Source organism: Gigantopelta aegis, chromosome 9 (genome assembly GCF_016097555.1).
Source record: "Gigantopelta aegis isolate Gae_Host chromosome 9, Gae_host_genome, whole genome shotgun sequence".
Taxonomy (NCBI): domain Eukaryota; kingdom Metazoa; phylum Mollusca; class Gastropoda; order Neomphalida; family Peltospiridae; genus Gigantopelta; species Gigantopelta aegis.
Genome location: NC_054707.1, coordinates 74,697,714 through 74,723,076, shown reverse-complemented (window position 1 = coordinate 74,723,076; position 25,363 = coordinate 74,697,714). Strand labels below are relative to the sequence as shown.

General features: G+C 34.8%; 1 protein-coding gene across 2 annotated transcripts in view; it reads right to left on the bottom strand.

Moving 5' to 3' along the window:
- The window catches only part of LOC121380979 (oxysterol-binding protein-related protein 8-like), a 144,039-nt gene that overhangs the window by 14,572 nt on the left and 104,104 nt on the right, over positions 1-25,363 (bottom strand). For both annotated transcript variants that reach the window (XM_041510038.1, XM_041510039.1), the window contains 9 exons: positions 23,195-23,317; positions 11,441-11,525; positions 10,095-10,265; positions 9,263-9,408; positions 8,356-8,427; positions 6,699-6,811; positions 3,281-3,362; positions 2,198-2,296; positions 103-199 (listed from right to left, as the gene is read on the bottom strand). In XM_041510038.1, the coding sequence (XP_041365972.1) occupies positions 103-199; positions 2,198-2,296; positions 3,281-3,362; positions 6,699-6,811; positions 8,356-8,427; positions 9,263-9,408; positions 10,095-10,265; positions 11,441-11,525; positions 23,195-23,317 (988 nt within the window). The remainder of the gene's footprint in view (positions 1-102; positions 200-2,197; positions 2,297-3,280; positions 3,363-6,698; positions 6,812-8,355; positions 8,428-9,262; positions 9,409-10,094; positions 10,266-11,440; positions 11,526-23,194; positions 23,318-25,363) is intronic.

Below are 25,363 nucleotides of genomic sequence, written 5' to 3'. Positions count from 1 at the left end.
ATCTAAGTGGGCAGATGCCATATATTAAAAATAACAAAATACAACAAACTGACCCAGCTAAACAAACAAACAAATATATAAATATATAAATGTTGATTTTACCATAAAACTTTGATTTGGCCAGTATACTGGTACTGATATTAAATCCATCTTTTCTATTTGTTACATGGAATGCCGAGATAGGAGGATGGTGAGATATCTACAAATAAAATACAATGACAGTTTATACAAAATGGGACAACACAAAGATTTGTAGCGATGGAATGACCAGCTGTACACTGACTATGAAAATATTCATCTTCTAAGCAATACAATTCAAATACATATATACTGTAATTATAATGGGCCGAAGTTACAAAGCCTGTTTATGTCTCACACACGTGTAACTACATATATTTACAATGCTTAAACACCTGTTTATGTCTCACACACATGTAACTACATATATTTACGATGCTTAAACACCTGTTTATGTCTCACACACATGTAACTACATATATTTACAATGCTTAAACACCCGTTTATGTCTCACACACATGTAACTATTTACAATGCTTAAACACCTGTTTATGTCTCACACACGTGTAACTACATATATTTACGATGCTTAAACACCTGTTTATGTCTCACACACGTGTAACTACATATATTTACGATGCTTAAACACCTGTTTATGTCTCACACACGTGTAACTACATATATTTACGATGCTTAAACACCTGTTTATGTCTCACACACGTGTAACTACATATATTTACGATGCTTAAACACCTGTTTATGTCACACACGTGCAACTACATATATTTACAATGCTTAAACACCTGTTTATGTCTCACACACGTGTGACTATTTACAATGCTTAAACACCTGTTTATGTCTCACACACGTGTAACTACATATATTTATGATGCTTAAACACCTGTTTATGTCTCACACGTGTAACTACATATATTTACGATGCTTAAACACCTGTTTATGTCTCACACACGTGTAACTACATATATTTACGATGCTTAAACACCTGTTTATGTCTCACACACGTGTAACTACATATATTTACGATGCTTAAACACCTGTTTATGTCACACACGTGTAACTACATATATTTACAATGCTTAAACACCTGTTTATGTCTCACACACGTGTAACTATTTACAATGCTTAAACACCTGTTTATGTCTCACACACGTGTAACTACATATATTTACGATGCTTAAACACCTGTTTATGTCTCACACACGTGTAACTACATATATTTACGATGCTTAAACACCTGTTTATGTCACACATGTGTAACTACATATATTTACGATGCTTAAACACCTGCTTATGTCTTACACACGTGTAACTACATACATTTACAATGCTTAAACACCTGCTTATGTCTCACACACATGTAACTATTTACAATGCTTAAACACCTGCTTATGTCTCACACACATGTAACTACATATATTTACAATACTTGTACCTGCATTTAAGATCAAACAATCTTTGTAAATTTGTTTTAAAAAGGCTACATTGACAAATGGCATTTTATTGGCAACAAACTCAGGACTGTCCCTTAAAGAGTTTAGTAAATTATTCCCATTTTGTAATTAGTTGTCTAGCTACAGTTGTCATGTACATTTTAACCTTAAAACTGATATAGGCTATGTTCTTGTATGGGTGAATGTTCACTTGTGCATCAGCAATAAATATCCATTGATTTAAAAAAAAAACCCAACTAAGCACACAATTGGACAGAGCAGCTAGATGATCAATATTTATAAACTATGATTACACAATGCTTGAATGGGTAAACATTTACACTTAATCAGTTTGACGGGTAATCAATTATCCCATTCTATCTCACCTGTCCCACAGCACAGTGCTAAGACACATTGGAAGCAGACTTATTTATAAAGCATCCCATAATTCTTTAATAGGCAAACGTCCTTGCTAAATCGTTATTACGGGCACTAAAACAAGTCTCCCATAATCCCTTAATAGGCAGACATCTAAATTTAATCGTTATCACAGGTAGTAAAACATTCTATCCTATTACCTGTTCTGTAACATAGTGCAATCTGACATGGTAGCAAGCCATTATATATAAACTGTATCCCATTATCTTTTACCTGGTAAATCTTTTTAAATGGGCTTGTCGGTCCAGGTATTAATTTTATTACCATCATGATGGTGTTCATGTTTTTACCTGTTCTGCGATGTAGAAGGTTCGACTGTCGGTCTTGGGATGGTACCAGTAACATCTGAATTTTTCACCAATTATTGGATTGTATGGCTTTTTCAGACCCTAGAGTAAAGAACAAAATATAAGAAGAATACCTGTTACTACAATTTTCAGTAAATACTACATACATATTGTAAGATAAGATAAAAACTGAATGGTGGAATGGTTGGATGAATGAATGGATGGATGAATGGATGAAAGAAAAAGAATGAATGAATGAATGAATGAATGAATGAATGAATGAATGAATGAATGAATGAATGAATGAATGAATGAAAGAAAGAGAATAAATGATGAATGAATAAATGGAACAAATATTTAACGACACTGCAGCATATACAAAATTTCACAAATGAAGCTATCTATAATATAATATGTAATGCTTTTTAACAGTTTCTTATCGTTCTGACCTTTTTGTCCTCAGGCCCAGTCGACTACTATATATACATTATGCTAAATATTGTGTATAAAGATAAATTCCATAAATACAACTGTAATGGATGTTGCCATCTTTGTTACTTAACATAAAAGTGACTATATACACAGCGGCCTTGTATATAAGCTCAGCTAATGAGGGATGGCTATATATATATATATATATTGGGTTGAAAGCCAAGTGTAAGGCCACCACAAAACTAAACTTTCCTGTGCACAAAACGGGTTACATCTAATGAATTAATAATAAATACCATCAAAACATAACAACAAAATCTGTTAGTTAGGGATATAAAATGTTGAGAACTTCCTTTCCCAAAATTAATTATTATACAAGCGAGTCCACAATCGCACACACATTCCACATGATTTATTTAATATGAAATAAAAATGCACTCAGTGATAACAATAATTAGCAAATTCTAAATAGAAAAAACAAATTCAGCTTTTGCAGTGACAAAATCATGAAGTCAGTTTAAATGGGGAAACACCTTAATGGAATAAGTAGTGAATTAACTGATCAACTGTCTGTCCTCTAATGCAGAGCTAAACCCCGCCATTATTACTATAGCAATGATCAACAAGAACAATTATTATACATCAAGAACTAACCTTTGGTTTCTTATAAAAACCTGACAAATACCAACGCGTAACATCTTTTATTCGTGTATACGGGTCTTCGTGCAAAACAGCCCTGAAATGTAAATTGTAAGTATTTTACACAACAAACAAAATATCTGTTATCTTTTAAATTCTTTATTAATTCTCTACAAATTATTATTTCAACAATTTCTGTTTATAAGCCAGATATCAAACACCAAATGTCATTCTAAAGTATAATTTACTAACCTTTCATTGAGAGTTTAAAGGAAACATGTCACGTAAACCATATTTGGCACCAACCATGTACAATTAATTATAAATTGAATCACCTAAAAAAAAAAAATATAAAAAATTAATTACTTAAAATATCTCCATAAAAGAACCCCAGATACGAGTTCTTAGCGGAAATTGCCGATCTTTAATGAGCAGGGCAATCACGAGGTCCGTGACGTCAGAGACGCGTCGCTTGATCTGAAGCCTTACACTTAAAAGCATTAGTCCGTACCACTCATAAAGAATCTAAGACTTGCACAGCTTACCAAAACAATGAGTGTTCGTTCGCAAAACGTTTTGCCGTATCAATATGAGCTGTTAGTAAATGAAGAAAGACACACATTTACTTACAACAGTGATACTGAAGAAAAAACGGATAGCGAGTCGGAGGGTGGAGAAACTGATGGTGCCAGACCAGACCGGTCGACCAATTTACAGCCCGGAGCCCGAAAGTAACCCGGAGACAAAACCAAAACTCGGATGCTAATGCCGAGGTGTATACTGTTCATATTTAGCATAAAGATTCACCTCGATATGATGTATTTAAATATGTAAAAAATATAAATGTAGGACAAACATTTTTGGGTTGTTTTTTTTTAGAAAATATCGCATTTTTTATGTTCGGGCTGTACATAATGAAATCTGTATGCACAGTGTAAACAAACGCTCTAATTTACGACAAGGCGCTTCACTTTCATTAACCTGGCTTGTAAAACAACATAAATGACTTGAGAGTATAATCAACTTTTAAACTAAATATATTTCTATTTGCATCAATAGAACGAAATGGGATTATAGTATTTTTCTCTCATAAAAAAAAGTAGCATATTATTAGGCCTATTGGTAGGGTGCGTTAGAGTAAAAAAATGACCACTCACGATACCCAAGTGATAATTTTCTTTTCTTTGGTACTACGTAATTGGTCAGTTTTGTAATTTTAGATGGGAAAGTCTACTTAATCAAGGGTTTTACAGCATTATTTACTAATGTCCATTAACATTGTACTATAGCAGGTTACGCCACATACCCTGTGATCTTAAAAAAAACTGGCACGTATTTTGTACGCATGTCTAGACCGTGGTAAACTTACCTGGTTGATGTGCAGGCCACGGAAAGAAAGGACCAATTAACTAAAACAACACTCCGATTCTCAAGTCAGCCCGTGGAAGTATTTCGACACCTTGATGAGGAACGTTTTTGTAACGTATTCCGCCCGAAGATAAAAACATTATTTAAAATTATTATTGTTTTCTAACGTTTTTTAAAAACATATTTAAATACATCGTACTGAGATTATCCTCATGCCAAATCCCATGTTTGTATATGCCATATTTAATTACTTATTGACGTTTCCTTCTTCGGACGGTGAATACAGATTTTGTTATGTAGGCCTACAGCCCTAACATGAAAAATCTTTTTTTTTTTCCAAAAAATAAATAAATAAAAAATTCTACAAAATATATATAAATACATCATGCTGAGGTGTATCTTTGTGCCAAATATGTACAATGTACCTCGGCATTCGCAACCGAGTACTGTGTTTGTCTCCGGGTAACAAACAACCAAAGTACTATGCGGTGTTGGTGTCCAATCTTTTCTTTTGCGAAAAATACACGCGTCTTTCTTCGGATACAATCCTTTGGAAAACCATAAAAAGACAATGCCGATCGTTTAAACTGTTTATTTTTACACCCGAAGGCCGCGCTGTACGGCACTGTTGGACTGAAAAGATCGTAAGCCCCTTACTCCATATATAAACAGTTAACAACAATGGAAGAGTACAGCGGCTCTGACGTCACTTCCCTTTTTTTCCGAACGCTCACGAAGAAATATGCATAAATCGTACTTTGATACTGGTTAGCGTAATTTCTTCATTTTAAGTTAACTACACGTATTTTATTGTTATAAAGTTATTTGTATATTATTTTTATATCATTTTTCTTTTAAAATGAGCTATAATATGGTCTCGTGTCATGTTTCCTTTAATATAAACAAGCATTCTGAGAGTACTGCTAATTAAAAGCAATTCATGTTCCCTACTGGACCCAACAAATGTTCAATGAAATTCATATCTCCTAAGTTCAAAGGCCATAACTCTGTGAGTAAATCGCCATGAAAGTCAAACTTGATCTGTAACAGTACATCATAAAACTATATACAAAATGTCAGCTCAATATCTTGAGGCATTGTGAACAAAAAAAATGTCTGGAAAACAAATTTTCATATCTCCTAAGTCCATGGGCTATAACTGTCAAAAATGGGTAAATCGCAATAAAGTAAAACTTGATCTGTAACAGTACATGATAAAGCTATATACAAAATTTCAGCTTAATATTTTGAAGAAAAAAAATTGACAAAAATATATGTGGGACATACAGACAGACAGACAAACAGACAGACAAAGAGAAGGATGGAGATGAAACCTATAGTCCCCTCCAGTTGGACTGGTACACAGGCAGGTGACTAACAATACATTTGTATAGATCTGCATACTGCAGATAAACACATTTCATTTCATTTCAACTTATTTTCGTGCTTATATCCAATTAAGGTTCAAGCACGCTGTCCTGGGCACACACCTCAGCTATCTGGGCTGTCTGTCCAGGACAGTAGGTTAATTGTTAGTTGGTTAGTAGTTAGTGAGAGAGCAGAGGGTGTAGTGGCCTTACACCTACCCATTGAGCCCTTAAGAACTCGCTCTGGGTTGGAGCCGGTACCGGGCTGTGAACCTGTACCTACCAGCCTGTAGTCCGATGGCTTAACCACTACGCCATCGAGGCATGATATTTTTTAACACTGTGGTCAGACTATTGTCTGTTACATACTGTAATCGGTCAACATTGCGACATATTTTCTTCATGAATATTCACTTAAACTCACTCAACCATTGGTATCTGGAACAAAAGATGATGCACTTGCAATGAACTCACCAAACCACAAAACTGTTAAACTGATGGACTGATAAACTGAATAATAATTATTATGATCATTGTATTTTATGTGTGTTTTCCTTCATGGCTGACTACTTCATAGAAAACCAAGCACAACAACCTGGAAAATAATGTGTGCATATAAATTTTGCAACATGAGGTTGGGTGCAAATGATGTGAAACTTATATGCTTGCATTTGTAACATCTGGTTTACAGTACTTACTCCGACAGGATGTCGGCATGGTAGTAGTAGTCGGACAGCTTGTCGAGGAAAGATCTCGGTTCCAGGATAAACGTAGGAAGCACAACTTTGGACAAATCCATACCTGGACGCACCTGAAAAATTACATAATGGTTAAAGTTTAAAGTTTGTTAACAAACCCACCTGAGCACTTACTAATCAGTTATTGGATGTCAAACATTTGAAATGTTTTGACAAGAAGTCTTATAGTGAAAACTGCTACATGCTTTCTATTAGCAGCAAGGGATCTATACCACAGCCTTTGATATACCAGTGGTGGGGCACTGGTTGGGACGAGAAAACCCCCCAATCCGAGAATGAGTCCACTGAGGTGGTTATATCGTACAATAAAAGCACCACAGTAGAGCAGTCTACCAACTGAGCTAAATCATGCCCTGTGAATAAAAGGAGTAAGTAAAAAGCCCATCATTGGGTAAAATAATTAACCAAAATCTCATACTAATAAATTCTTCTACCAGTATTTTGGGTAATATATATATATATTTAGCACCATTTTGAACTAATAATAATAAATACTTTCTTTTTTAACTCTGAATACATCCACTATTTAGTTTATAAACTTTTATTCTGCAACATCTGGAACTAAAAATAATAACTGCATACCACACAAAACATTGAAAGAAATAATTTATCCATTTATAACCTTCAAATTCAACCAAGCCTGAAACCTCCATTCATAATATAACACTGGAGCTATAAATGCAATGTAGGTTGTAAGATAAATGGTATCTAATGTTGATCACATGCTTTTTAACTTGGTATTTGTAGCATTAACTTCAGTGGACAGTTTGGTTTTGACATCTATAGTCCATCCCACGGGGAACACATTTGTTCATACTATGGAATTAACTACAAATTATTTATTTCTGAGACAATCGTTTTTTAAATTGCACACAAAAATAGGGTGGTTTTTTTTTGTTATTTCCAAAACACTTTTAATTTTCTTCTTATGTCAAAGAAAACCAAATTTATTTACAAAAAAGACATTTTTGTTGGAGGATGGGAAGGACTATAGGTGACCAACACCATGGAGGAGCCAATCAAGTGTTTAAAATTGATATTCAACCTAATATGAGTCATGTCATGCAATACATAGATCTCGGTGTGATCTCCAATGTGTATACTGTAGATCCTCAAATTAATCTGCCCCTAAAGTAATGCGAGTGAAGGTTGGCATACTAAAATGCGACATGAAATTAATGCAAGTGGCCTCCCTTTGAAATATTACATTTCTAACAATACACGTCTGTGTACTTTTCGATTAAATCAGAATTGCAGGCATCTTCAATGAGATCCACTCAGTAGCATGTCGTGTACACATCAATTACCCTGTGTAGTCCCTTGTGTTTTTTGTGAGATCAACTCAAAACATATGTTTGCAGCAATCATTTATGTAATGTGTATAGTTACCTAATCTGGCTAAACATGCATTGATATCTATTAGAATTTTAACCTTTGTCTTGTTTTAATAACGTGGAAAACATAGACAAAACATAGAAACAAATGTGTCATACTATTAATGCGAATAACACGAACTCGCATTTTTCACCTTAATATTATGATCGCATTAATTTTAGGATCTACAGTATATACGAGAGGAGGGTGTTTCTAGTGTTACCTGTTTGACTAGAGACCATATCAGGCTTTTGTTCTCGTCATCTACTTCTTCCGTCTGGGTGGAGTCTCCTTGCTGAAATTGTTATAATGCAAGTTTTTGTTATGTTTCTAAGTTGAAGGCTACTTGTACTTATACAAAGTAGCTAGGACAAGTTATATATATATATATATATATATATATATATATATGTTTAGCCATCACCATGTACCACACAAATTTTGTAATTTTAATTAAGTATTGAAGTTGAAACATTCTGTTGTAAAATGTAGCCAGTTTTTGTCACCAATACAAATCAATCTGTAACAGTAAAATGAGCATTAAATAAAAGATTGTTATCCCTTAATTGGATGGAAAAAATAAATCAGAACCTAAGGTTCTTCATTAACTGTAGATTTGTATACATACTGCATTAAGCCATTATAAAAGAAATGCTATAGATTTTCAACCAAATTATTTTCAGGACACTGGGAATACGGCACATCAAGCACAAATAATATTGTTTTGGACTTTATTCTCAGGATGGGTATGGATGAAATTCTATGTTTTACTTTAAAAGATCTTATAGTCCAATATAAATCAGAACCTATGTGTAGTGAAGTGCATGTAGTATACTTCATTAACTAGAGATTTATTATACATTCTGCATTATAGTCGAAGAGGACATATAACAAAGCTTAGAGTATTTCATCAACTGTAAATTAATATACATTCTGCATTATTGTTAAAGATGATATATGAAAACCTAGGTTATTTCAAACGCTGTAACTTAATATATATTCTGCATTATAATCAAAGATGACATATGAAAACCTACAGTATTCCATTAACTGTAAATTAATATACATTCTGCGTTATAGTCAAAAATGACGAATCCGATCCTGTGATAACTTGATGAAGTGAACATCACCTGTCCCAAGTCTTCTGCTTCGTTCTCTCTGTACACGGTCTCCTCGGGTCGCACACTTTCGTCAAACGTCTCGTCCTCCACTTCAGACTGACTCGTGTCCGTTTCACTCAGTATGGCATCACGGTCGGCCTTGTCATCGCCAAGACCTGTTCATTAGAAATGTTGGGAATTGTAAATATGATATACTTGTCCACAGCCCATAGGTTAGGGGTCTGTATTTTGTTGTAAACTGTATATGGGATACGCGATACACTGCTTATTTTTATGCCAGTTTTTCCATGTTTTGATTACCTGTTAATGGCATCATGTCTTGATGTGGCGTCGTTAACTAAAACAAACTTTACTTTTTTCATGTCTTGATTACCTGTTAATGACATGATGTCTTGATTACCTGTTAATGACATCATGTCTTGATGTGGCGTCGTTAACTAAAACAAACTTTACCTTTTTCATGTCTTGATTACCTGTTAATGGCATCATGTTTGAGATGCAGATGTTTATTGCCGTCTAACTTAGGAAATAGTGGTATTTATTTTTTACTGTTACTGGATATAAAAGAAAGGAACATTTATTTGACGACATCTAGGTACATTTTAGACTATGGCTATATGATACCTAACATATTTCAATATTTGGTAGAAAGAGAAAGAAAAACTCTGTCTCAGCACACAGGCTACTTGTACCAAAAAGCACAAATTGTGGATCTTTACATGCATTTTCCCCACATAGTGACAGTGCACACCATGACCTTTGATGTACCAGTTGTGGACCACTGATTGGGACGGGATGAACACACATGGTCGTGTAATAATCTGTGTACATATATACTAACCTTGACCTTCAAAGTGTTTTTCAAGGTCACTTTCATCCAGATGTACAGTGTCTGTGTGGAGAGACGGAGTTATGCCCGCTGATGAACTAATATCCTTGTCTTTGGTCATGGTCCGCATAAGAAGACTGGTGCACCTCAGAGCCAACTCAAGCGCATCCATCCAACACTTGCCTGCAACACATTGCAAAAGAAAATGTTGAGAGAGCTATATGTTAACTAGTTCCCATCTCTTCAAGACATGCAGTATTACCATTCTTGACTTGTAGGCTGTAAACACATGGTCAATATTCATAAACTTTACATACATAACATTTCAATGATTTGATAAATATTGTTGCTTAATTGAAAAGAACCAATTTAGAAACCATCTTACAAACACTTTTCATGTATCACGAAGACACGCAATAGCCGATGTATTTTTCGTGCTGGGGTGTGAATAAACATTCATTAATTTGTATCACAAAATGCATTGTGATGTTTAGATGTTGGACTTCAGATACTTTCATATCCCATCATACCATATGTTGGTTTTCTACAATACAATTTCAAGCCTTGTAATGTTTCTTTTGTAAGTCAGTATAATTATCTATCTTGATTTTGCGCATTAATGACAATGAAACAAATTTGCCAAATTAAACTCTACACATAATTTGCACTTGGCAATTTGCCTGAACAACAGTGTTAACCCAGAGTGTTGTTTATTCAGCTTAAATTAACTCTGTTCACTGCCATGCATATGATGGGCCGTATTGTACCTTGTGGTAGACATGTTAGAAACCAATAGTGTAATCATGTCTATTTCATACAATAATGTTTAGAAATGTTCTCTTCAAGAGACATCAACTTTGACATGCAGTCAATAAAGGCATCAGTCATATCCGAAAGGCATCTACTAGATTCTTAAGGTACTTAATGTGCTTATAGGTTGATGAAAGATGTGTAACAGATCACTGCCCTTTGTCCAATAGCACTATGTGCAAATCTCTGCTAGAAAATCTAACATTTGTGTGCTAAATAACATTGCACTGAAATTACATGTGTATATTTACCAGGAGTCTATTTTACACAACATCGTAAGTTCACGCCTGCGATTAGCAGTTATACCAGACATAAGTTTACATGTGATTGACATCTTTTTCACTCAGAAAATTACATTATTATTGAAGATGGAGCACTTTAAAGACAAAACCCCCAGAGAAATATGTGTACTTCCTATTATATTAGTTGTATTATTAGTAGTAGTAAGAATTGTGGTTTAGTCTTAGATTTACGTTTATGGGTAAAACTAGGCTTACGGTGTTTTGTTAAAGTGGACCCAGTAGAATAAATAAACTTTAATATATTACCTGCACCCTCCGAAGGAGCTCGGAAAATGAGGTAATTGTACGGCAATGGCTGAACAAACGCACCAATCGTCTCTCCTTTAGGACCCTGAAAACATACAAATAATGAAATAGTAAAACAATGTACTGTACTGGATGCTATGAAATGAACTTTCTCTACAAAGATCAGTTTTAAAAAAGTTTGTTTTGTTTAACACCACCACTAGAGCACACTGATTTATTAATCATCAGCTATTGGATGTAAACCATTTGGTAATTTTTTGAAGTATAGTCTTAGAGAGGAAACCTGCAACATCTTTCCATTAGTAGCAAGGTATTTTTTATATGAACCACCTCAAAGACAGGATAGCACATACCACAGCCTTTGATATACCAGTCGTGGTGCACTGGCTGGAATGAGAAATAGCCCAATGGGTCACCGATGGGGATCGATCCTAGACTAACGACACATGAAGCAAGTGCTTTACCGCTGGGCTACATCCTGCTCCAAGATCCGTTTTAGGCCCATAGCTCACCGGAGCTGGGTCTACATGTAGATCTGGGTGTGGAGAATCTGGTATCAGACGATAAATAAACATCAAAAATAGAATGTGACAAAACACACTGCATCTGTGATAGAACAATCTACAGATCTGACAACAGATGACATACATGTACATGTATGTAGAATATGCTTTATATTTCACACTGCCAGACTGGCAGCTACCTAAAGTCTGAGCCTTATACTTTTTAAAATGTGTCTTACTAAACATCAGGAAAGATATACATGTATATTAATCAATGTGGAACTATCAGAATTCTTGTTAGTGTTAATAAACAAAATATGTCTAAAAGTAATGAATGTAGATAATATATATCGATAACATGTAATTATAGTTACAAACCCAAATGTCAAAACACACCAGAGTCTTTGCCACGCTCGCCAGACACACACCCAACTTTGGTGTATTTTGGGCCTCATTACAACAAGCATATTTAACCATTAGTTTGATATTACAGAATTAGAAAGACAGACATAATTTTTTTTTTTTTGAAATGACAAAGCAAAGATTAAGTGATTGAAACTCATTAATATTAAAGCCCAAACAATTAAAGATGATGGAATTGTGACAAGCTCTGTCTGAACAAATCTCACACTAATTCGATACTAACAGCCACCGACAACTGAGACCTAACTCAGGCCATTACTCGATGATGAAAATGGAATCAATCTGCCTACTTGGTTATTACCAGACATCAAGTTGTAATTTGTGTCAATACATTACAACACCGCCGACTAGAATCAATACTGATAGTGCATCATGGATATGTCGCTCATAGCAAGATGAAACATGATGGGTGAAAATACCATTACGCAGAATAATCTGAGAATTCATATGTGCACACTGAAAGGTTACATATATTGCATTTCATTACATCTACATTTATATTAATTTATATTAATTTATGCTACTGTCAAAAGATTTCACATACTGCAGCAACCAACTGAATTAATGAGAAGATATATATAGGGCAATTCCACGGTAACGTCTTGATTATTTTTTTATTTTTTTAAAGTATTCAATAAAATTCTTAAGAGTGTTTTTAGCTGAAATAAATATGTTGTGACAAAGTCATGTCAAAAGAAAATTTCATTGCATACAATCTCAGCACAACTACAATCACAAATGAAGTGTGGGTAACTGACACAACCAAAAAAGTAACTTGTATTTGACATGTCTTTGAACTTGCCAAAATTCTCTGAATCTGAAGCATCAAGTTTTCAGGTATATATAGAAATGTGTAGTGCACAGGTAATATATCAGAGTTCGACAAATCCGCTAGCCTGACGACCGTGGCTAGTGGTTTTTAAGTTTTTAAGTCCTTATCGCTTGATCGTGTTTTTTTCTTTTTCTTTCGGCTGAAATTTCTTTTAATAAATTTGATTGTGACGTTTGTCATAGAATAATATTAACAACACCATCAGTATATAATAATAATCCACTTGAACTAGGTCTGCAAACTGCAGTAACATGCTATATCTACATCATCACAGTTACAGCATGCATTGTTTACTTTTCCCTTTCAAGTTTCTGGCACAGGAAATAAGTCTAATGACATACGTGTTTTGATTGGTTGGACACATCATGTGGTAGTTAATCTCGCACATAATTATGTTTTAGGCTAAGAATGTGGAAATCAATCGCGACGACAGGTTAATCTCAATCAAGTAAACCCCAGTCATGCTTTGAATTTCAGTGTTTGTTTTATTTACCTATTGTTTTCTAATTTAACACTTCATTTACATATGGTTATCGGCAACCAGGAAAACAATTTACTTTAATGGTAACCACACATGCAATGACTCGGCTTGGCCTATTACATTTGGACAATGCCTCACAGCTGCCGATACAAGATAATACCTTTTTTGCTCATCAATTAACAACGGATTAGATGTCGCTGTTCTATTCTTTTTTTATCGGTCCGACGTGGGATAATGCCCTGTATTTGAGCAACTGGCAGTACTGTTCCTGGCGACATGAATAGTAGGCCCTAAATGTATAACCCACTGAACCATCTATTACAGTGTGTCACACTGTCGTACCCTCATTTAAATTTAATTATTTTGATAGTGGGTTTAGATACCAACCATGAGTTAAATCAATTATTTTCCCCCAGGGGAGGGCAAAAGCGAAAACGGGACAATGACGATGGATCACACTTGACAAAAGACCAAATGACACAACAAAACTGAAAGTTACAACATAATTTAAGTGTTCGTTTTATTTTACTGTTATACTTGTAAATGTGTAATCTTACAAAAATTAGATAAAAATCCAGTTATAATTGATCAAGAATTTGGGCTAGTGCTTTATCTTGGTGAGCTAGTGGTTTTCACAAACCCACTAGCCCTGTGGCTAGTGACTTTTCAAAATATTTGTCATACTCTGAATATATGATCACTAGAACAAGAGAATTAAGTTTTATACAAGAAATTTTTTATTAAGTTTTTTTTATTTTTTATTAATGGGTAACTGACGTAACACTAAAAGTAACTGATGGAACATTTGCGAATCATAAAAACTAATAAGAACATATTTTAAAAATAAAACATTTGTCTTTGACAACTGGTTCATCTAAATTGTAAGAAATACATAAATCTTAAAAGGGAATTGAAAAAACATAACAATAGGGGCATGTTCAGGTTGGTGGTCAACCCTCCATTTCCCAACCCTATCTGCTCAAAGCAAATTATTATTACTTTAATATGCATATACATGCATTTGTCATGATGAATTTTACTTATAGAATGCAAGAAATTGCATTTTACTACATCACGTTCTCACAATTTTCCAATCCCCCGCCCCCCCCCCCCCCCACCCCAAGTAACTTGGGCAGTTGCACCCTCAATGCCAGCCAGTCTAAACCCCCACTCCCTTCAAAATTTTCTGCACACATGCCTCAACAATAAGACAACAGCTTACGTTTACATGTACATCTTGACTGGAAGTGTAATACAAAAATTAGCAATTTCCAAGTATATACGGTATATACTGCATTCACTTTTTTATGACATTACCAAATGACTGAACTGAACCAAATGTTTCGTAAAAAATTGATGGGAATAAGGCAGATATTGTAAATAACCCATATTCTTTCTTTAAAAATTTTTTTATATATATTCTCAACATGCTGTCCTGTCTCATTTTTTTTTTTCTTGTTTGATTTCACTTTATCTTGCTAAATTTTTCACTATTCTGTTCTTTTCTCTCTCCCAACCTCTTTCTATCTTCGTTCAAATGTGCTTGATTCTCGTTCATTTTCTAGGTTGCTGTCTTGGGAGATATTCTACTAAAAACATCAGCAACTTGGGATATTTTCAGGAGTAGTAACCAATTTATCAAATGAAAGGACATTTGCTATTTAGAACTATTAAAGGGGCAATCTCATAGTTGCATAATACATTTCCAAAAATTATTATTATTATTTTATTTATCTTTTGAAATGTAAAGATTATTCTTGAATTAAATTACATGCCCATAAAATATTACAATCAAATAACTTCATTTACATGTAAAAAAGAATAATATCGTTACAAAATTCATTTCAGGTGACCAACAGTTAATTGCTTGAAATCACATTTTGAATTTGAGTTGCAATTCCACAATGACAAAGGATTGGCTGTTTTGTTGAATGACTAATGCAAACTGTTTACGTACTTTACAATTTTAGCCAAGAACTCATGGGAAACCACTGTGGCAGTACGGTGTAATGTTGATTTAATTATGAAAGATTATGTATGAAATCATCTAATGTGTAGTTATTTATCATAAATAAATGTAAAAATAGCAATATAAGTGACTTGCCACTACATGTATGAAACTGCAATTCTAAATTTGTTACCGGTAATTATTATTGAACATTATAGATATTGTTTACAATAAACAGTGCTATACATATATTAATCTAAGCTAATGAAACAATGTCTATCTCCGACATCACAAGCAGTATAATATATCTAATAAAACAAATTATATGTGCATCTGATATCAAAAGCTATACAATACATGTATATACAGGGTATCTTGAAGTATGAGGGTATATGCATTGATGCTTATGAAATTATACATGTATCTATTTAAAAACAGTGTTAACTGAGTCATGATTATTTTATTTTAGTGAAATAGACATCTTTAGATTAACTTCTAAGGAGTGACAGTATTTGCAGTTCTTGAAAACAATTTTTTTCTATTGTTTTACACAGATGTGATAAGGCCAAAAAAATATATATATGTGTGTTTCAGGTTTCATCTCTGGAAAAAATAGGGTAGGTAGGTAGGAACTCTTTTTTTTTTTTTTTTTTGGTAGTCAAAATGTTTTAGGGTCGCAGCGTAAAATTAGGGTCAGTCGGGAAACCCACAATTTTTTTTTTTACGCCTAATACAGAAATTATAAAACTTACAAGTGCAAAGGTCAAGAAAATTCTGAAACTTATTGTTTATTTTTTTTATAGCACTCACTCTAGTTTGGAAATTAACACATTTCACAATCTTACATTATGCCTCCAAGAAATCTCACCTGCGTGTGCTGTAACCTCACCGTGGTGCAGGGTGTAACATTCTCTTTGAGAATGGCCAATACAGCACAAATTGAAGTTTAGAGTAAAATTCGGGGTCCGTAAAATTCTGTGATATTTGTATTTTTGCACAGTTCTTTACACTGTTTTTGTTTAAAGGAAACATGTCACGTAAAACATATTTGGCACCAACCATGTACAATTAATTATAAATTGAATCACCTAAAAAAAATTTTATACAAAATTAATTACTTAAAATATCTCCATAAAAGAACCCCAGATACGAGCTCTTAGCGGAAATTGCCGATCTTTAATGAGCAGGGCAATCACGAGGTCCGTGACGTCAGAGACGCGTCGCTTGATCTGACGCCTTACACTTAAAAGCATTAGTCCGTACCACGCATAAAGAATCTAAGACTTGCACAGCTTACCAAAACAATGAGTGGTCGTTCGCAAAACGTTTTGCCGTATCAATATGAGCTGTTAGTAAATGAAGAAAGACACACATTTACTTACAACAGTGATACTGAAGAAAAAACGGATAGCGAGTCGGAGGGTGGAGAAACTGATGGTGCCAGACCAGACCGGTCGACCAATTTACAGCCCGGAGCCCGAAAGTAACCCGGAGACAAAACCAAAACTCGGATGCTAATGCTGAGGTGTATACTGTTCATATTTAGCATAAAGATACACCTCGATATGATGTATTTAAATATGTAAAAAATATAAATGTAGGACAAAAAAAATTTGGGTTTTTTTTAATAGAAAATATCGCATTTTTTATGTTCGGGCTGTACATAATGAAATCTGTATGCACAGTGTAAACAAACGCTCTAATTTACGACAAGGCGCTTCACTTTAATTAACCTGGCTTGTAAAACAACATAAATGACTTGAGAGTATAATCAACTTTTAAACTAAATATATTTCTATTTGCATCAATAGAACGAAATGGGGTTATAGTATTTTTCTCTCATAAAAAAAAGTAGCATATTATTAGGCCTATTGGTTGGGTGCGTTAGAGTAAAAACGACCACTCACGATAACCAAGTGATAATTTTCTTTTCTTTGGTACTACGTAATTGGTCAGTTTTGTAATTTTAGATGGGAAAGTCTACTTAATCAAGGGTTTTACAGCATTATTTACAGTAATGAAGCAGGGCGGCTGATAATGTCCATTAACATTGTACTATAGTCGCGACAGGTTACGCCACAATACCCTGTGATCTTAAAAAAACTGGCACGTATTTTGTACGTATGTTTAGACCGTGGTAATCACTTACCTGGTCGATACCCTGCAATATACACCTGCCAATCAGGAATCACATGTGCAGGCCACGGAAAGAAAGGACCAATTAACTAAAACAACACTCCGATTCTCAAGTCAGCCCGTGGATGAAACATAATATTTCGACACCGACAGTAGTGGTTTATTTTGTATTGAACTTCGTGTTGCTTTGGGGCTTCGGGCGATGAGGAACGTTTTTGTGACGTATTCCGCCCGAAGATTAAAAACATTATTTAAAATTATTATTGTTTTCTACACGTTTTTTAAAAACATATTTAAATACATCGTACTGAGATGTATCCTCATGCCAAATCCCATGTTTGTATATGCCATATTTAATTACTTATTGACGTTTCCTTCTTCGGACGGTGAATACAGATTTTGTTATGTAGGCCTACAGCCCTAACATGAAAAATCTTTTTTTTTCCAAAAAAATAAATAAATAAAAAATTCTACATTTTTGTTTTAACATATATAAATACATCATGCTGAGGTGTATCTTTGTGCCAAATATGTACAATGTACACCTCGGCATTCGCAACCGAGTACTGTATTTGTCTCCGGGTAACGTTCGGGCTCCGGGCTGTAAATAGGCGGACACCAAAGTACTATGCGGTGTTCGTGTCCAATCTTTTCTTTTGCGATAAAATACACACGTCTTTCTTCGGATACAATCCTTTGGAAAACCATAAAAAGACAATCCCGATCGTTTAAAGTGTTTATTTTTACACCCAAAGGCCGCGCAGTACGGCACTGTTGGACTGAAAAGATCGTAAGCCCCTTACTCCATATATAAACAGTTAACAACAATGGAAGAGTACAGCGGCTCTGACGTCACTTCCCTTTTTTTCCGAACGCTCACGAAGAAATATGCATAAATCGTACTTTGATACTGATTAGCGTAATTTCTTCATTTTAAGTTAACTACACATATTTTATTGTTATAAAGTTATTTGTATATTATTTTTATATCATTTTTCTTTTAAAATGAGCTATAATATGGTCTCGTGTCATGTTTCCTTTAAACCTTGAATTTTTATGTTGATGTTGATCATCACTTTATTTATTTGCATTACCATAGTTTGACACCCAATAGCCGATGTATTTTTCGTGCTGGGGTATCGTTAACATTCATTCATTCATTCATTCATTCATTCCAAGAAATCTAACAATGGAAAATAATGTAGGTGTTAATGTGTTGCATCAGTTACTGACCGGGGGAATTACATCAGTTATCAATAAATTTTAATTCTTGGTGTGCCCACTTAGATTATTATGTTGCCATGTTGTGTAACCATGACACAACTAAGAGAATATTAAAAAAATATAATATATGGTAGCACTGTAGGAGGTCAATATTAAAATTAAGCTTCAAAAGGTAACTGACGCAACGAGGTCATGCTATAAGTTCAAGTTTTTATTCATAAAAATCTATTCCAAATTTTTTAATTTGTGTTGTTTGGGAATTACCATTAAGATCTTAGAAACAAAATGCAAGACTTACCTTTATCATATTCATCCAATTTTAATGACATTTAAAAAAAAGAAGATTTCAGTGCAATTTGGGTTCTATTCTTAGGAGGAAATAGCACAAATTAAAGATGGCTGCCAGGTCACATGACACAGTTTTGAATTAAAACTTGAGTATTTTATGGTTAATTGATTATTAACAAATAATTCTATGTGAAAAATAAAGGCATAACAGAGGGGAAAACATTTTAACTCCAGAGGTATCATTTTTCGTGGAATTGCCCTATATATATACTCGAGTGTTGACGTTAAGCATGTACATGATAACAAAAATAATTTTAAAAACCTTTACTAAATTACTTAAAGTGTGGCTATTTATTCTTTATTTGCATAATCCATTAACAAAATTAAAGAGTTATGATGAATCTGTTCATCCACACAAATGGTCCCATTGCAAGTTGAGAGTTCCATTTTCATGGGCCACTGCAACAAACTTAAATGCAATTCAGTGTTTTGGATATTTAATTCTTATACGGAAAAAAAAAATGAAAAAAAAAAAAAATACCCCTTCACCCCCCAATTAAAAAAAAAAAAAGTTTTATCTCCAAAAACAACATTTTTGGTGTGTCAATAATAATGTCAGTGAACAAGATTACAGAAAGATTAAGAACAAAGCAGACAGAAAGTATTCTTCCATAGATTTCCTAAAGTGACAGCAATATGGCCATCAGTTGGAATAACAAGAGTGTACAGGTTACATGTAACTCCTTAAACCACATTTCCAGTGATGCCATATCCTGGCACTTAGTGTAAAAACAGCAGATGACTTGAACCAGGGTCAAATGGATGCTTATTTTTTAACAGATAGATTGTGGCTTTTTTTTCACAAGTGGAAATTTGGGATTAGTTAAAACTGGTAAATATTCAGGTATATAATAATATTACCATGATATAAATCTATATAGCATGTCATATATAGCTATTAAATGCCTTGGTGAGTTTAATACAATCCCCTCCCACCCCATAATTTTTTTTTTTAAAACAGCACAGATACATATTTTCCACCACCACTCTTCAAAGAGAAAGAGACTGCTAATATGGTCCATTTCCCCCTAAATTCCACATTATAATAGTCCTCCCCCACCAGTAATCCTAATGTACCTAATGTATAAGGCCATCTTAATATTCATTATAATGTATACTTTATAGTACAATGAAATCTGGGTTAATTCACCATCTACATGTACAATATATACATATTCTCAACTGTTGTTTCTTGGTACATGTACATGTACAGACAATATATCTAACATTTCAAATATCTCTTCTGAGTTGCATAAAAATTGTATCTCTTATTATCTTAGTATATACCAACAACGATGTGACAGCAATAAACACTCAAGCTGTTTATCATGTTGTAAAGCTTACACTACCGAAAGTAAACACATTATGTCCTACAAATTAAATTGTATTCAGTAATTTTATTGTAGTGCCTCTATCCACACCCCAGGTGAGACATAGCCCAGTGATAAAGCATTCGCTCGAGGTGCAGTCAGTTTAGGATCGATCCCCGTCAGTGATTGGGCTATTTCTCGCTTCAGCCAGTGCACTACGATTGGCACATCAAAGGTCGTGGTATGTGCAGTTGTGCTATCCTGTCTATGGGATGGTGCATATAAAAGATCCCTTGCTGCTAATCAAAAAAAGAGTAGCCCATGAAGTGGCAACAGGTTTCCTTCCTCAATATCTGTGTGGTCCTTAACCATACGTCCTATGCCATATAACCATAAAAATAAAATGTGTTGAGTGCATCGTTAAATAAACCATTTCCTTCCTTCCTATCCACACCTGGTTCAGGCACTAAAATGTATTAAGACTAAGTTACTGCTGGTTATAGCTCATTCATTTTTAGGGAGAGAGGGAGAGGGAGAGGGAGAGGGAGAGGGAGTGGGAGAGGGAGAGGGAGAGGGAGAGGGAGAGGGAGTGTGTGTGTGTGTGTGTGTGTGTGTGTGTGTGTGTGTGTGTGTGTGTGTGTGTAGTATACTCAGTGTTCTCCAACCCCAGTAAGCGGCTTGTACACCCGCCAAGCTGAGAATTTGTGCCGCCAAGCTGAAGATTTTCACAGACAGGTCCGCCAAGCTGATAAAAAATGCTGCCAAGTCGAAAATCAGTCCGCTATGACGAAAAAAACTTCCGTCAGTTCTATTCACCTATCACTATATTTAGCCTGTACTTGGACTTGGAGTATATAATAATAATATTCTAATTCAACACATTTGTAAGAACGAATCTGACTGGATCCCTGCTAAAACTTTCAGGTGGTAAAATCACCGATATACCGGTCACAAAATGTCCACGTGTCGAACAAAATTAAAACTGGGCCTCACAATATCCAGCAGTGATAAAGCGGGAGTCGTTAAAGCCGCACACCTTAGTTCCATCCAGCAAAAATAAATTATAATTTGGTTAATCTACAAACCTGTAACACACTTAGATCACATTTTTATCAAATGGAGTGAAAAAGCAGGTTTTATATCGATAAATACCATGGGAATCCCCATGTCCCAATTGCTTGAAATAATTTTGAAAGTTAGTATTCTGATGTCACCGGTAGATGTCGCTCGAAGCACAACAATGCCTATGTCACGACAAATTTCACAGACTTGGGGTGCGTTCTTTTCACCTCTCCTGGACATGTTCCAACTGTTCTGTCCTGGTTGTATCCCCTCTCCAGATATCGTAAGACTTAGCAAAATTATTGGTTTTAAGGGTCTGTAACGTTTTGTATTGAGACACTTACTTGTCTGAACTTTATTGTTACTGAAAATGTTCACGAACTGTGAAGAAAAATCTCACAAATGAACAACAACAAATCGGATGTTGATTGCGCGAACCGTGCACGAGAAAACAAACCGAACCAAAATGATAACGGTCATGTGGTATACCAACGTCTGTGACATTGAAATGGAAATATCCCGTCTAAAAATAGATTAGACCTTGTTTTCTCAACGGTTTTTTATCAAACGTGCGTGCGTTTTTAAGAAATACGAAAAATGCATTTTGTGGTATTACAAAAACCAGGATTACCAGGATTACCAAAAAACACTTCAGGTGAATGGAAATGTATATTCTAAATAATAAACGGTAAGTAAAGTGCAATTTTATTTGTGAAAAAATGGGTTTAATAGCGAAAAACAACGCCGTAATGGTTAACAACTAGCCGTAACTAGGGTGTGTCCCTTTAATACAAGCGCCACAATCTCAGCGGTGCAACGTAGATTGCCTCTCAATAGCTTGGCTACTCTAATCCAATCAGCAAGCGGTAATTTTTAACAGACAGCCGCCCTTCACTTCATCATTGGCAATTTGCATATTATGATTTTTAGTAAATCTTAGTCCTTGCAAGTAATTGACAAGGGTCCGGGCAAATTTCATGCAGGGGAATTGTCTATTGCTGGCTGTTGGCATGTTGAAAACCATAAATCGAGAATAATATTTTATGCAATGAAAGACGGAAAAATACTATCCCCAGATGCCAGGAAATCGCATCTATATGAGCTTTTATTTTCAAAAATTTCCGGGTGAGATTAGCTCACTGGCCGCACACATTTAGGCCTATGATCATCTAAGCCCTACTACTTCAGCGTGACCGGTGCCGGTGCAGCAGATCATGAGATAGATTATGGTTAACTTTATTTAAATCAACTATTAAATGCCAGAAAAAAAGCACCTTTTGTAACTTAAGATTTAAAAAAAATTCCGGTGTGAGAGGGGGCGAACCCCTCACGAGCCACCCCCCCCCCCCCTCGTGGACTTTGGCCACATGTCCGCCAACCAGGTCGCATAAACGTTGGAGAACACTGTATACTTCATCTGTAACTGGATGTATATTTAAGCATAACAATAAACCAAGATGAATCAATGAGCGTTAAGAAGTGCTTACCTTTGTAGCCCAGATGGACTGATCAAGAGGGTGAAACAGCTTGAAGCAGAAGCCATCTTTCTTTGAAGGTCGTTCAATGAGCTGACAGGTGTTGAGGAGAACTGTACCCACCCAGTTACTGCTCTGTGAATAAAATCACAACAATAACAAATACAATAATAACAGTATCAAGAACTGATCAACAATAATTCAAAATTCTTACACTCCTTTTGGAGAAATACTGGAGGGGATTTTGGATATCGCAAAGCTATATCACACAAGAGAGATACCAATTTAATGGTGTTTGTTGGTTGCTCCATGTTGCTGACTCATTCACCACAGCCATACCATCCAACGAAATAAGCACAATAGAAATTGATTGCTCGGTGAAAAACAAGTTAACCTGAAACTGATTGTTCTGTGATACATACTGGTAAGTTAACTGCACACACAAAATATGCTGTAAAAAAAAGTTTTAGATGAAATTTGCTTTGTTTTTTTAAATTTTAAACCTTGTTTTTGAGAATACTGTCAAACCTGTCTAAAGTGGTCACACAAGGGGGTAGATAAGAGTGGCCGTTTAAAATTAAGACAGGTCCCACTGATTACAGGTTGCCACATATATAGTCTTTAAAACATTTGTAGTTGTTTCTTGTGTTACCGTCTGTACAGCTAATCAACGGATGTGTGCTTCACAGTTGACTATAAATCAGCTTTCCTTCAGAAATAATGCAAATGGAATGTATTAAATTTATTTTCTACTTCATGTGATGTATTGTCATAGTAAGTGAATCTACAAATGTCAAGGGTAGTCTGCCCAGAGGCAATTAGATGCATTCCAGAGTCGTACTTTCTTAATTGATACACAGTAGAGATGTCGGGACTGAATGGATACTAGTATTCCTGAAGGTATGAAGATCTGTTATTTGCTGCACCTTATCACTGTTGTTAAAATATCAATTTTATACAACAGTAAACATTTACTGTGGCCGCTTAATAGAGGTATTTTACCGATTTGGGATCCAATTCAGGTGGCCGCTGCCGCGTTAGACAGGTGACCACTTATTACAGGTGCATTTACATTATAAATCGTTTGGGACAAGAATAAGTGGCTGCTTAAGGCAAGCGACTGCTAATTACATGTGGCCGCTAGTACAGGTTAGACTATATGTGAAACACAATATGGTATTTGTGTCTGTTATGTACCACTTTGATCATTAGATACATGTACATTTTTCAAATAACTCGAAAGATACATCTACATTTAATTGGTATCTAATGACAATATTCTGTTTTTAACAACACAGGATCATATGTTTGAAAGTGAAAACAAGCTGGATACATCTCTAAAGAATGGGTTGTATGATAGTGTAGTATTCTATTTCTTACATATCCTAAAAAAAAAAAAAAAAAAAAAAAAAAAAAAACATCAACAATACACCTCCCCTTCCCCACCAAAAAAAGGACAAAAAACCAAACCAACAAAAACAACAATAAAGAAACCCACAAAAAGACACACCCCTTTTCTAAGTTACTGATAGCACTTGCATAGTTAACGTGTACATTATGGGTCAATATTAGCATTTGTAGTGATAATTCACTGGATAAGTTGGATGTCAAATGTACACATGTAGGTCATCACCATGGAGGAGTCAATACCTTTTAACTGATCGCCATCATATATTAGATATTGCACAGGGTTATTATAAATCTCACATAGTGGCCTCTCCAATGTTTGTCTCAAACAAACGTCATGACATTGTCCTTTGTCTGCCACACTTTGGATCATTAAAGACGTTTTAAAGCAACCAATAAGATAAATTGTTTGTCCTTCCAAGACCATTGTAGATCTGTTTACTGGTAACATGTTGTCACATGGGTTCGACAAAACCACTAGCCCTCGTTCTTGGCTACTGAATATTTGGCCTGGACTCATAAAAATTATCAACTAAATTACTATAATACATAGGGCACTAGCCAAAGCTTCTGTGAGAACTAGTGACTTTCTCAAACATTTGTCAAGCAATACAACTTGTCAAGTCTTTGAAATGAGTAAAATCAAGGTGAGCTGAAGATCACTCTCCTAAAATGGTGCTAGGTGAGCAATCATATGAAGTTACCAATCATTTTTTTTTTTTTTTTCAAATGCGATCAATCCGCCACTCTCCTTAAAACTTTCCAGGCGAGTGT